The sequence below is a fragment of the Seriola dumerili genome, unplaced genomic scaffold (genome assembly GCF_002260705.1).
Source record: "Seriola dumerili isolate Sdu_G_001 unplaced genomic scaffold, Sdu_1.0 BDQW01000129.1, whole genome shotgun sequence".
NCBI lineage: Eukaryota > Metazoa > Chordata > Actinopteri > Carangiformes > Carangidae > Seriola > Seriola dumerili.
This window is the reverse complement of record NW_019174384.1, coordinates 814273-829134: the sequence shown is the minus strand read 5'-3', so window position 1 is coordinate 829134 and position 14862 is coordinate 814273. Positions and strand designations below refer to the sequence as shown.

General features: G+C 41.8%; 1 protein-coding gene across 2 annotated transcripts in view; it reads right to left on the bottom strand.

Moving 5' to 3' along the window:
* Positions 1 to 829: 829 nt before the first annotated feature.
* ralyl (RALY RNA binding protein like) overlaps positions 830 to 14862 on the bottom strand; it is an 86424-nt gene continuing 72391 nt past the window's right edge. Inside the window, exons 4-9 of one of the 2 annotated variants that reach the window (XM_022748783.1) lie at positions 13939 to 13986; positions 12255 to 12436; positions 7222 to 7338; positions 5422 to 5591; positions 3440 to 3478; positions 830 to 1152 (exon numbers count right to left, since the gene is read on the bottom strand). In XM_022748783.1, the coding sequence (XP_022604504.1) occupies positions 3446 to 3478; positions 5422 to 5591; positions 7222 to 7338; positions 12255 to 12436; positions 13939 to 13986 (550 nt within the window). In that variant the 3' untranslated portion in view covers positions 830 to 1152; positions 3440 to 3445. The remainder of the gene's footprint in view (positions 1153 to 3439; positions 3479 to 5421; positions 5592 to 7221; positions 7339 to 12254; positions 12437 to 13938; positions 13987 to 14862) is intronic. The other variant, XM_022748782.1, reaches the window with a different exon arrangement.

Genomic DNA, 14862 nt, shown 5'->3' with positions numbered 1-14862 from the left:
CTGACAAACCTGCACTGGCAGAAATCATGGACATTAATGTTGGTAAACGGCACCAAATGAGGGGACAGTTCAGCTTAATCCGATCAGTTTGTATTTGACTGTAATATTGACTTTTGTGTGTTTTTTATTTTGCCTCTATTTAGGCTGATTTTGAGGCGAATTATTCTATATATGCTCAGTAATCTAAGCGAGACACGTACTTGGATAAAATCAAAGCCTCTCGATGTATAATTCAAAATAGAACATTTCCACCATTTCCAAAAAACCTGGCCTCGCTCCCTCACCTACATGAGACAGAATCAATGCAGGGGAGGGAGGGAGGGAGGGAGTGAGGAGATGGTGAAGGAGAAAAGGCGTTGGCTCCTGAACAGCAGCAGTCCATGTTGGGATGCACAGGCTGAGCAGGGAGGAGCACATTGAGACGCTAGGGCACTGCTCCCTGGCAGGAGGCCTGTGCCAGTGTTGGCTCTCGACCACAGGAAGCTCTTTTCTGCTTCTGAAACTTGGCAGGAGTTGGAATATATGATGGAACAGCCCCACAGGGCATTTGTGTGATAAATGGATAAAGCAGGATAAAGTCATGCTCACAGCTATTGGCTTATGTATGAGTCGAATCCGAACCAGACGCCACCGATGTTTCATTCATTTTTCTCGCAGGTTGTTCTGACTGTTTATTCATTTAGATTTTTAAGCTACAACAGAAATTCATTGAAAAAACAGTTTGTGAAATTACAGCGCAAACACACTTCATAAAAGCAGCAACAATTGATCAACAACGTCATGTTCGCTTCTTGCAACATAACTCAATTAATAAATCTGAATAAGTCCCTTTTTATTTCCTTCACATCTGTTTTTTATTTTTATTTTTTTTCAAGAACAGGAATATCAGCCTCTTGCAATGAAATAGAAGTTGTACAGAATATCCATGAGGGTCAACTCAGGCCAATGCATTAAAATGGGTCTTGAATACAATTTTCTTTAGAGAGCAAATCACATTCGGTCTGTGCTGCACAGTTGGGCATCTAAAAATGCGATTCATCATCTCTTGAACACAACTTACAGTCCAGAATGGTTGTCTTGATCCCTCAGAGATCCTTTTCTGTCTCTTGAAGGTGATGATGAATTCTAAGCAGAAGTGTCTGCTTCCTCACCCTGAAGTGATAAACAAGAAAAACCCAGATGAAAACACATTATAGGACTGTGTTCTCCTCCTCAAACATGGTGGCTGTTTTATAAAGCTGTAAATCTGATGAGGATTAAGCCGAGTTTTAAAGCTTGTCCGTTTTTTGAATGGCCCCAGAAATATCTTGGGAAGTGCAGAAATATTTGCTGGTAGACAGAGCTGCTTCTCTAATCCTTCTGGTCATGACTTATTGAGGTTCCCCTCGATGTGATTTTCTATCCTTGGTAGGCCTGCGAGCAAAACATTCATATATTCTCTACGACCTCGAGAGGGATTTTCAGGTTTTTAAATGTATGTGCTGAGGAGTTTTTTTTTTTTTGTGAATCTGCTACTGATAGAATTTTAAAAAGGCAGACATATGGAAATGGGAAAACTGAAGTGTAACATGTGGTTTCATAAGAGGTGGAGAGAACTGGGACAGCAGGCGCCTGGACGACCACAGTGTGGTGTTCGCTTGGGGCGTTAGCTTGGGGCGTTTTTGCTACCTAAACTTTTTTACATGATAAAAATGAGACTCTAAAACTCTGGAAGATGGATGAATGCACAAATCAATCGATTAACTCAACAATCAGATTAAACAAGTAAAGGCAACAGCTCGGACAAACCATGAAAACATGGAGGCTAGCATGCTAACATTTCTGAAAACGCAAGCTAATGCTAACAGAACGTTACCAAGAGCTGCGGGGGTAACGTTAATGGCGATTAGCTTAGCTTAGAAAAGCGATTGGAAGTGGAGGCAAACCAGCTAGCCTGGCTCTGCCCAAAGTAAAAGCAGCATTGCTAAAGCTCACACATTAACACGTTATATGTTGTTTGATTAATCCACACACACAAAAAGAAACTCTTTTATAAAGATCAGAGTTTACGGGGAGTTACGCACTGGAACTAATTAGGCTAACAACTTGTGCCTTTCTGCACTAACTTAGAAATTCAAAATGAGTGAATGAGACTAAGGCTACTGTATTCACCATCCACCATTTTTTATTTCAGTTTTCCAAATTCTGTGTGAAATTCACACACACACTATATAGTGCCTTCAAAAATCTCCACAGTGGAAGGAAAAATAAGTAGCGTCCCTGGCAAGTACTCTCCCTTCTGATGCATTTTATAGATGTCAAAATTGCATACTAAAATGAAAATGATTTTTATTAAGTGTAAGAAATCTCAATTTACTGATAAACTGGTGTCTCTTCTATAGGGAGTAGGGTTGCCACCTGTCCTCGTTTTCCCAGGCTTGTTCTCCTTTTTGTTTTTTGCAGCGACTGTCCCGGATATTGTCCCAGGTTTTTGTGAAGATGAAGACTTCCAATTTAAAATTTCATAATTTCAAATAAAACCTCATTTGTTTCCTTCTACTGCTACTGTTTTCTTCCTGGTTACATCCAATCATTGTGTCTGTAAACGTATGGAAAAACGGGTACAACAGTAGTGATGTCTATGCTTTTGATTGGTAGTAGAAGTACGATTGTTTAACTTATTACCTAGCATCTGGTTCAAATCCCTGCCGACTGGCGTGTCTCAAAATAAAACTTCAGTTTCCCCAGAGGTGGCAACCCTGACAGAGACTGATTTCAGACACAGCCTTAAATTTCACTTAATTAAAACAGACGGAAGTGTCTTTACCAACTATTAAATGACCTCAAAAGACTGTGACTAAAGCTTTAAAAAAAAAAAAGAAAAAAGAAAAAAGAAGCAGCAAAATAAAATTCGGTGCCAGAACATGCTATTTACAGTCTCTAATGAACGGAGATTTTCATTACTAATCCAGCAGCAAAAAAGAAATCAAGCACCCCTGCTATGAAAAGCCAGCCGGCGCTGGGCCAACTGATGATGTGGCTGCATCATTACCCACACCCTGAGAGGCGAGAGGCAGGAAACTCTTTACCTTAGGCCTTCGCCATTCATACCCCCCCCCCCCCCCCCACCACACACACACACACACAATTCAATTAGATGAATGTTGTTTATGGGCAGTTCTGGCCCATTGGAATGCCATTATTGCTCCCTCTGTCGAATTCGGCATTAGCTGCCCTTCAGTGGAGCTGGGCTTCCAAATGTCATGGAGCTTATGTCTTATGAGATGATTAACGAATGTTTAGAGATGCTCAAGACACAGCTCAGTGGTTATGGCTTTTAATGAGGACCAGATGTAAGGCCTTTTAATGAGCACTGGCTGTGAGAGCCTCCCGGACCTTTAGCGGTATTGTAGAACAACCTCGCAGATGCTGTAATGGACACTCGGATTTGAGCTCTTACCTGATCTCAGTTGTCAATATCCGATACATGGTTCTCTATCTGGAAAAAGGAGAGCAGAGAGAGGATGTTGAAACCAACGATAGCATTTAGAACTGAGCGCACTCATTGTATTTAATCTTTTCAAAAAGGTCGCTACCCTACACAAAAGCCGCGACGCCAACCTGTGGAACATTTCTTTGTGTGGTACATTAACACAGCCGGTGATCAATGTGACCTTCAGGGAACAAATAAATCTCCTCCACCATGTCTGTGAAAAATAATCTCTTCGATTAGCGAGGGACAGAAAGCTTTCATCAAGGATGGCGTGCCCATGCTCACCTGGTTAATGGATAATAAATATAGCATAATAGAGAAAGCCCGGTCAAAAGCGTGGCCACAGTGCAGAGCTCAAGCCCGATGAAACCGAGGATAATTACTGTGATGGCGCCGCCTGAACTTGAAGAACTGTGAGATGTAAAATAAAAACGGAGTGGTTCTATGGTTTAATTAATACTGTTGAAAAAATATGGGTAATACGTTTTAACCGCTGTATAATTTGGCACTGTGGGTGTTTTTTAAAGCTCCCAGCATGAAGATAACAGTGTAAAGAAGACGGCAATTAGGGTTTCTTTTAGTTTAAATTCTTACACTGACATACATATTACAGCACTCGCAGCACAAAGCGGAAGAAAAGCACATTGTTCAAAGAGAGACAATGCCAACGTGGTATTTTTAGCTTTCATCAGACCCCAGTCTCCTCCCTCCTCTTCTTCTTCTTCTTCTTCTGCTTCTTCTTCTTGTCCATTTCTACTGTGTCTAGACCTCTGTCAGTAAAATGCATTTTTGAGAAGTGCTGATGAAATACGTGTCTGGGTCTAAAGCCACAGCTGACTGAGATCAACTGATTGTGGCTGATTGGATACAAACTCATCTGAGCTTTAGTGTGTGTGCTACTGTTTGAAGAAAGCTGAAATACATTGATTAGTTTCAGCTTCTCAGCCACTGTTTTTCTTGGTCATACTGTGTGTGTGTGTGCGTACTGAATTATAGTATGACTATCTATAGGTTTTGGACCGCTGGCCAAACGATTGATCGATTAGTCAAGAAAATCATCACAAACACATTATTCCGATAACAATAAAAAATAAATTAGTTGCAGTTTTCTTTCATTAAACTGTGTATGAGTCAGTTGTTTGTATTATTATAAGAAAATGTGGGTGAATTAAACTATAATACAAAGATATTATTTAGCAGGGGGCTACGAAAACAGTCGTTAATGCTAATGTTAGCTACGTAGCAATAGCTCCTTTTTAAGTCATTGGTCAAAAGCTATTCAAATCAACAACCCTGAGCGCAATGTGACAACACCAATTCATCTACAATTAGTTGGTTATTCATTTAATTGAATGTCAGAAACATTTTAGAAAGTAAGTAAAGATGTGAGACATTCGCTGGTTCCAGGTTGTCGTCATTTAACACTGACATCTTTTGAGTTTTAGACGATCAGTCGGATGAAATCAGTAATTTGTAGATGTCACATCGGGCTCTTGGGATTTGTAAAAAAGCATGTGTGTGTTTTTTTTATTTCAAAGAATGACTTTGTGAAAGTGAAATACAACCTCCTCTTTCCTGTTCTTCATGGTAGGATCCACACCAGTCCGTACGGGTCTGGGCTTCAACCTTTTCCCTATGTGTCTGTCCCGCTGCTTTAATTACTGTACAGCCTGTTAAGTGTGTAGGTGTGTAAGTGTGTGAGTGTGCCAGTGTGTGGGCTTGTGAAGAGCCGTGCTTCCACCGTTTGAGCCGGGGTCGACAGGGAGAAACTGTCAGTCCGGGCGCCCTCACCATTCACTCAAGTGAAGCCCCGCTCCCTCAGATCTGTGGCCATGAATAATTCTGGAAAATTAACTTTCAGAAACCAGAGGCCGTCTGGCCGCTCGAGAGCTCCCAGAGCGCCTCGCTCTCTCCCTCCCCCGTCAGCCCTGTCAACCGTTTTCTCTTACCAGATGGTGGCCGCCCTCCTCGTCGTAGTCGTCCTCACCTCCATCGGTCATCTCTCCCGCCTCCACGTCCAGCGCCCCCTCGCCGGCCTCCTCCCCAGAGTTTTCTGCCGTCTCGGACACAGACTCCTCATGCAGGGAGTCGCAGTTGTCATCGTACTTTCTCTGCGCCTCTGAGCGAGAGAGGAGCACACACACACACACAGAGTGAAGTCATGGTAGCAGCAAAGTTTTACTTGGCCGCCATTTTCTGTTTTTACCAGCAGAGACATAAGTACTCGGTCACTTGCGGTCCCTGGAGGCCGTGGTGCCGCTCCTCACGCTCAACTGGACACAAGTAGTTTGACATCAACAACTGCCGCCGCTGTCCGTCTGCACACTCCGTCTACACCTGATGCATTTTTCATGTCTTACTGAAAACTTGCACCTCCGTTTCGACTGATGCATCCGTCCACACCTGCTGCAAGATCTTTTGAGTTTCAGTCGTGCATCACGAGACTGAACACAACCCCGACGCGTCTCGTTTTTTTTTACTTTCAATTTAACCCAAGTAAGTACATGATGATGTGACGCCAGAGCAGACACACTGGCAGTTGCTGCCGTGTTGCCAGTTTTTCAGCGCGACTGGTGTAGACAAGGTGTTACCACTCCATGCTAAGCGTGGCTAAATACCTCTGGAATTCCACTCAGTGCTAAATTGAGGGGGATAAAACGGCACTTAGAAGAAACCGCTGAGGTGTGTTCAGACAGAAAACGAGGCAAATTCTCTCCCAGCACGATTCAGGCAAATTTGACCACTGGACCGAAACATGCAAATGTACCGGTTGTACATTAGCTAAAAGCTACTGTGCCTTGTAGGAGTGTGCCTGTGTTTTTGTTGTGTTCAACTCCATTAGAAACTCTCCGTCACTGACCTTCCAGTTTCCCCACCTTTTTTTTCTTTTGCTTTTTTCTCTCTCTCTCTCTCTCATTTACAAAACAGATCCATGAAGACCCGGGACACATGAGAGAATGAAGCAGCAAAATCGCAGCTCCACCACTAAAATTCACTTTGTGTTTCGTCTGAACACCGTCAGGGCTTAAATTGAATTTTAACTGCATGCTGCTATCAAGTCTCAGTCCTTAAATTTCATTCATTATGGCTCATTATTTTTGTTTTGTTTTTGTTTTTTTATACTAGAAACATCAGAATAATCGTCTTGTTTTGATTATAATTTGATATCATGAAAAGGGAGAACAGCTTCAGGCTTAGTTTGAAGGCAATTGGGCAAATTTGACAATATACTGCCAACGTTTTCTGATGTATGGTTTTTCATTTTTAGACACCACGTAATGTTGTTGATCGTGCATAGGCTACCGCATTGTCCTGCAGAGTGGAAGAGATATCATCAATCTCTGTGTCATCTCCGAGACAAACAAGATTAGACTTTCTATTTACCAAAAACCTGGAAACTAGTATTCATTTTTATTTATTTTTTTTCCCCCTCCAGAGTTAAAGGAAAGGAAATGCTCTTGAATTTGAATGAAGCAGTGCGAATGTGCTTGTTGAGAGATTGTAAAGATGCACTTTGCGGCACAAAGTCTTCCTGACCTTCGCAGCGACTCGGAGACTGTGGGAGCATTTATAAAGACCTCCTCATATAAACTGAGTCAGCGCGGCGTTGACACCTGTTTGCTGTTATGACGGAGAGCTCTGCTGCTCTTATCTCCCGCAATGTCACTAAGACTTATGGCCAGTGTGTGCTCTTAATTTCCCTCCCTCGGCGCTCGGTGTGCCCCCCCCCCTCCCGGCTTGCCCCTCACCAGACTCGACTCTCTGCTGCTTCTCAATCTTCTCCAGGCGTCCCAGCAAAGAGTCGATCTTCATCTTGATCTGAGTCAGCTCCCGTTTGATGGTCTGAAGCTGGTCCGTCTTCACTGCTGAGGCACAGAAACACACAAGCAGACGACTCCATTTAAGATACAGTTCAGTTTGCCCCAAGTTCATTTTGCATCCTCGCTGTAACGACGCCGCTTCATGCAGTTTATCACAGACTGCACGCTGTCATCTGTTAATACTCTTTTTAGTTTTTAGTTTTGGATATCAAATCATATCTCTGACTCACACTTTCCTCGGGGAAGAACATCTCAATCTGGCCAACTGCAAAGTTACCCAGCTGAAACTGTGGACCTGCTGCTTTCAATTTGAAGATTAGTGCACGGCTTTACGCCCACCACTGTGTGCTGTGCTGCTCAAGTTTTGCTCAGCTGTGCCAATATCTTTCAGTCGCCATGAGATGTTTATATAAAGCAAAATTATATTATTATATAAACACTGCTCAACGTTTGACTGTTCCCAACGGAGGAGAGCTGCAAATTGGGACGGCGAACAACTGGTGCACATTCCTTAAGCAAATCTGACGAACTGGTAGCACGATCGTTCAGTGAACTGCAAGTCAGCTGATCATATATACATGTAAACAGGGCAAGCACACGGTTAAAAACATGAACATTTTCATTGGGTTTAATATTTTTCCACCCTTTTTTATTATAGATTATAGATTATAGCAGTTCTTTTCAGGGAAAGTATTAAAACCTGATACAAAAGCATTGAAAAGATCTGAAATTCCTGTGTATCTGTGCGAGCGGAGAGGATTGAATTGTAGATGAATAGCAGCTCATTCACTATTTGAAATATCCATGTACTTCTATTTTCCTCTTCTTTTTTTTTTGCACAAACCTCGCTAAAGGTCATTTTGCAAATGAAAATATAAGTAACCAACGGCATGTGTAATATCAATTTAAAACTGTTTTAGTTCAGGCTGAAATTAAATTTTGATGATCAACACCTCTGTTTGATATCACTTCATTTTTAAACCCAGTTTAGTTTCACAATGTATTTTCGATTCCCATTTTCATATCTAAAAAGCAACATCGCCTGCTCATTGCCTCACTGACAGTGCCGCATGAGAAACAGGGGGCACAATTTGCCCTCCCACAGCTTCTGTTTACCGCCTCATGAATAATTGCTCTCCCCCTTCCTGCTCCGCTCTGCTCTCGGTGTTTTCACTCTACAATACATATCCGAGGTTTTGGGTAAATGAAGCGTAGCCGTATCATGTCAAAGTTTGAGTCCTAACCTTGATATGTCATATGCAAATAACATCTGCTGAACATAAAAAATGAAATATATATATTTATCTGAAGGACGTCACCATTAATTTAATCTCGCCAGTCTCACGGTTTGCTGAAAAGAGGGTGCGCTCCTTAGCATCTTGAACTGAGCAGATTAAAGAATTTAGACCAGAAAGTAATAAGATAATCTCATTCCTTTACCCTCAGCAGCTGAAATGTGTCATTTCTTTTTTTTTATTTTTTATTTTTTTATTTTGAGAGGAAGGGGGGTAAAATAAATAAATAAATAAAATGAACTGACACCAGAAGTTGAGAAGAGAACATAAAATTCTCTTTGACACCTATCAGATTCTGTCAGGGCTGGAAAGTGGGATGGATGAGCGCTCGGTAAACAAACCCACGACTTCCTGTAAGGCTTCACGCGGAAAAAAAAAAAAAAAAATCAGAGGCAGGAGAGAACGCACGGAATCAAAACATCACTCGTCCGGTTTCATGTCTGCATGCGGCTCTTTAAGTTAAGTGTCGTTTGATGTATGCTTACGCCCACACCGCATCACAATGCAGAGCCCCTCCTATGTCTGGCGTGCTACTATGTATGAGATAAACTAATGCATAAAACATAAACACCTACAGTTGGAGGAGATGTCAGAGCATGATAAGAACGTATGACATATTAAACGGCTGTAAAGGACGTTTTAATCTTTCCCCCCAGAATTCATGCAGAAATAAAACAAAACAGCAGGTAGGATCCAACGCACGCTCCACGCTATTTGTCAGTGCATTACTTCTTGAAAACGGAGCAGGGTGATTAATGCGTACATGAGAAAAGCGTGAAAAAAAGTGTTTTACAACGCCGCACTGAAGGCGATACATATGTAATACATGTGTGTGGCAATACCCAAAAAACGAGTCTGGCGTTGTTGTTTTTTTTTTTTTTGAAAGCAAGCCGCCAAAACCCCGAAGCTACAGAGAGGCAGAAAATCGACCTTTCTGGGAAGGAGAAAACTGTGGATGTACAATGATATCTCCACGCACTGAAGTGTCTTCCCATCTCTCTCCGTATCACCTGCCTCCATGTGTACAAACCAACACGCATGAATGCGCACCCCGTGTGCACTCACGTCCTAATTCGAACATTATCTGGGCTCGCTGTGGGCAGCTTACTAGTCGTCCTTTGATGATAAGAAAGTGCGGAACAGTTTCTAATTTATCGCCGCCTCCAGGCCTTTTTTTCCTTTTGTGCTATCAGTCACATAAGCCGCTGAGAGAAAAACATCCACGTCCTAATCCAACATCGTTTCATCAACACGGCATCTTTCAGATAGCTCGGGTTAAAGGAAAAGAAGGGGGAAGAATACAAAAAATAAAAAAATAAAAAAATGCCATTGTTATTTAATAAGCATTAGGGAAGATTTAGGGGATGAGAAATGGATCTAATTTTAGGACTTCACGATGTACTGCAGAACTTGTGTCTTGGGGATAGTGAGGATCTCTTGAATCACTGGTGTATGAAGATTAAACCGGACAAAGAGTTTTGGAGCCGAGGATGCTGATGTAATTCAGACTATAAATAGATGTTGGAACCAGCTTGGAGATGTTAACACTTGGGGGGGGGGGTTCAGGGACGTTGTACCATTTCTTTAATACTTTTTTTTCCATGTTTGATGCTTTATCTGGAAAATAGTGTTTTTCATCTTTCAGTAGATGCCTCATTATAAACAGCTTTTTTATGTACTATTAAATTCAATAAAATATTTGAAAGAAATCGATAAAACTGCCTGTGGCAAACGACTTCACACTTCCAGTTATTGCAAAACGTATCAAGTTAATGTATGTGCCCCCCCCCCCCCCTTTGTCCCTGTCTGGTGTGTGTTTAATTGCAGGAGTGGAGACAGGTGTGCAGGAGGGCGGGGCTACACACACTATCACAACCAAGCTGTTAATGAATTCCCTTTCGGTTCGAACTTTCCTTCTCTCCCTCTGAGTTCTGCGTTGTTGTGTTTCCCCGGACGAGCTTCAACAGTGTCTGTATGAACCGTTTTCTTTAAGATGCCAATATCGCTGTGACAACGTGAATCTTCTACTTTTACTGTGCTGTTGCGTCTGTAAACTCAAGTTTAACAATTAGTGACTTTTTTTTAGGAATAAACTCCTAAGGGGTAACCTTTCAGAAGAGACCACGGCGGCGGGCGTTCTTTGCTCTGGAAGATTCCTCTCTGAGTGATACGACCTGGAAGTGGCCGAGTGGCAGCCGTGATAAGAGCTGGTCAAATTCTTGAGCATTGTGACTTCACATCCTTCCTCGACCTCATGACGTTTCCCACTGAGGGCGAAAGTGGTTCGGGAAAGGAGATTGCAAATGAGAAGTCTTTTTAAAGGTTCAAAGTTCATTCCTAACCTTTCAGCAAGTGAGAAAAACAATCTCACCCCTGGGTGTATTTAGTCTGATTTGAATTTGAACCCCAGCTTTTAAGCCAACTCGAGGGAGACGCTCTTAAAGTGCTCGGAGAATAAATGCAAATTTTGAACATCTACATGAGAAAACTGATGAAAATCATGCAATATGATCAAGAACTCTGGAAAAAAAGCTGCTACTAAATGGACCTTGTGGTGAAATATTAAATTTAAATTTTACCCTCAGTGTTTCTTTAAATGACAAAACAGGCCAAAAGTCAGAGTCTGTTTTCGTAAAGTGACGGTGAATATCGTGTCAAAGAGGCGTTTTTAACGTGAATCCATCCTCGAGATCCACACATCTGACGTCTGCTTCTTTTTCTTCCGCTCAGGTGAGTTATTACTCGTACACAGCACAAGTGGTTCAAACTGCCCACACTGACCCACACTGCTGTTTGGGCAAGCTAACCTTATTTTGCTGTCCAATCTATCTCGGCCACAGTCGATACAAACAGTGATTTTTCACGGTCCTGGCAGGGGCAAATTAGTCTCCCAAACATACAGCAGCGCTGCTTAGACAGAGGAGAGAGAATTCATTGACTCTGTCCAAAAAGAGGATGGGAGATGGGGCTTGTTTTTTTTTATTTTTTTCCCCTTCTCTATAATACCAACTGCAACTGGGTCCTCCTGACAGACCTTACCAAGCTGCTCGCGCTGATAACACCGGCCTAGACAGACAACAATGAACAAACACTGCAGCCAATTACACAGGCTACGGATAGAAAACTAACGTTTAGGAAAACACAGCTGACCACAGCTCCATAGAGATGCCCCCAATCTCACATTAATTACATTTAGGATGTTTTTTATAATGCATCACCAGTTAATCAGAAGAACTAAAATGAGATCCAGATGCATCCTGGGTGACGGGAACAGAGCCGTGTGCTGAACGGGTGCTGCTCGGATCATATTTGTGTTTGTGCGTTTTAGTGTTTTGCTCTACATTTGCAGTGTGACTTGTTCTGAGCTGCTGGAGTGAATTAAATAGCTTCTTTTTTATTTTTTTTTTTTACAGTGGCACCGCATTAAGTAGCACAGCTGAATCACGCCGCCACCTTTTCTCTCAGAGCGCTACGGTTTTGAGATTTGCATTAAGCCTTCAGTTTTTTTTTGTTTTTTTTTGTGTGTGAAAAGGACAGAATACCATTAGCGTAATTAGACTGTGTTCTTTCCAGAAAAATAAAAAAGTTAAATAAATACAAAAAATCCAACTACAGCCGAGGTTAAACCACAAGACGAGTAATAAAAAAGCACCTTATTGTACGTACGTTTGAGCCCGGAGGAGGAGGATGATGTGGGAGGTCTGGATGATGAAGAGGAGGAAGAGGAAGATGTCTTGATGGGGAAGGAGGTCTTCCCGCGGCGGGAGGAGGGAGCGAGCACCCTGGAGCGTTTGAGGGGGATCACGGCTCTTGGTGGGGGGGCCACTCTGCCATGGTAGTCAAAAAGCCTCAAGAAAAAGAAAAAACCTGTATTACACCTCACCTCTTACACTCACAGTCTTTTTTTAATAAAAGTCCTTTTTATAGCATTCAGAAAATGTCCATCTATAAGAACTAAAGTTCTTTTTTCTGTTTACTCCAGCATGACCTCTTTCTAAAGCCTGTTATCTGTTCCCAGTATTGTATTTCAAGATGGATTTTCTATGGATTCCTCTTGGGTTCTTTCTCTCGAACAGCATACATAAAACAAAAGGTAGACATTACAGCTCAGCTCTACCAATACGCATCTTTCTGTACAACTATCTGGGCCGTTACATGCGTGAAAATAATCCCAACACGCATCCCTTTCTATCCATTTTTTGTGAAAGTGAAGAGGATGAAAAGAAGAAGGTGCTAAATGTCAAATGAAGGTGTCAAGCTTCAGCTGTGACAGCGGACGTCTTGTCACTGCTCTCAACAATGTTTGACATTTAGAAAATGCCTCGGCAGATAATCACTCTGATCACTGGCAGATGAATGAGAGAGAGACAACAAGTGTCCCTCACATCGCCGTGCTCGAGTTGCCTGCTCGGCGTGTTCAGCCATTTTGACAAGTTGACTATTTGAAGGTGCCTCTGTGGGAAAGTAACGGAATCATATCTGACAGGGGGAGACTTTTAATAAGGAAGAGTCAGTCAAAGTCTTAAGAGGAAAATCTACTGACCGTTCACTGAACCCCTTTATCCAATTAGGTTTTGTCCAATCATAGCTTAGTAATCATAACCAGACATGGCAGGCCTGTCAAGCGTTGGATTCCTCCAGATGTTGACGCACCGTACATGGCTGTAGTTAGCGTGAAACTCTGAATTTAAAGCCTTTCCAAAACCAGAAACATGTCAGCAAAAGCATAAAGAAGACGGACTGGATTTAACTGTAATTTATCTAAGACGCGTTAGTTAGCATGTCTGGCTAATCATACTATAGCAGCCGCCAAGGTTAGGTTAGATTGTGAGTACAAGCTGCATTAAAAAAAAAAACATGTGTAATATAACATGTGTATAAACTTAGATTATACTTCACTAACTAACACTAGCACCAACTAGCTGTGTATTGCAATAAGACAATGCTGTTTCTTTACTTCACTGTCTTCTACATGGACATGCAGCTTTAGCATTAGCTTGTCTTTTCACACAAAACCATGTGTGTAGCCGTCGGGTTCATATTTAAAAACCCCTTATTTATCATTATTGCCTTTTTTTAAAAAGAAAAAGTAAAGTAAGCTGAAAACAGTTAAAAGTCAGACACAGTGTTTTCAACCAACTCACAGGTGTTAGCTTAATTAGCTAGCTAGCTACAGCTGATAACATCTGCCAGTGACTTTTAAATGATAAACCTGCAACATAAACTGCATTATGTGACGCCTGGGAATGCAAAGCCTGACGGGCAGTAATTAAGGAGGATGGGGCTTAGCTCAGGGTCAGTTGTTTCCTTGTTAAAGCCTGAATTTGATAACAATATGACTGATACATACCTGCTGTAGAAATCATCCCTGTAGTACTCGTAATCAAATTCATAACCACTATGAGAGAGACAAACAGAGAGACAGGGAGACGCAGATAAAGAGAGGGCTGCAATAAGAGGAGCCATTTTGGATCTGTCAAAAGTAAACAGATCAGTTCCAGCCGTTCTGACTTGAACGGAAACCCTCCTTGTTTATGCCCAAAAGCTCACTGCAGGTTAAGCAGGAAGTCTGGCATGCTAAGACAACCGATCAACAAAGAAAATAAAAAAATTAAAAAAGTTTCAGACGGGAGAGAAGTCAGAGAATGAAAGGAAAGAAAAATCTTTTCTCAGACCCTGGAGAGTAAAATCAATGTTAAGTATCACGCTCAGGATGGCAAGTAATTTAGGATTCAGAGAGAGGAATAAAATAAAGAGACGAGGAGACAAGAAGGAGCTGTTTTGAAATGTTGCTATTCTCACAGGAATTTTAATTAGGATTAATGTATTACTATTTCAATTTGGAGAAGTGTAGTGTTGGTTTTTGCCTCTCCTCTTCCTGTTCCATAATTACCATATTACATCCTGACTGTTTTCAGCCGCAGCTATAAAATGCAAATTAGGTTTTATAATAACACAATGCACAAACTAATAAATTAGTAAAATAAGACGTGCAACAAACCAACAACTCAGAAAGGAGCAAATTGGTTGTAATATAAACTTCGCCAATGGACAAACTATCAGCCTATACAGGAAAGTGTCCCAGTGAATAGAAAAACATGTCTGGCCCTCTGTCACATTAGACTTCAGTAAACAAGCGCCGCTTTGATCTGTTCGTGACCAGGAGATGTGTACGGGCCAGAAAATCAGGGTCATGCTTAATGATGCTTATAACAACAGCAACTCCTTTGAGCTTTCCAGGCCTGGGCGGAACAAACTCCAGTCAAGGCTGGGG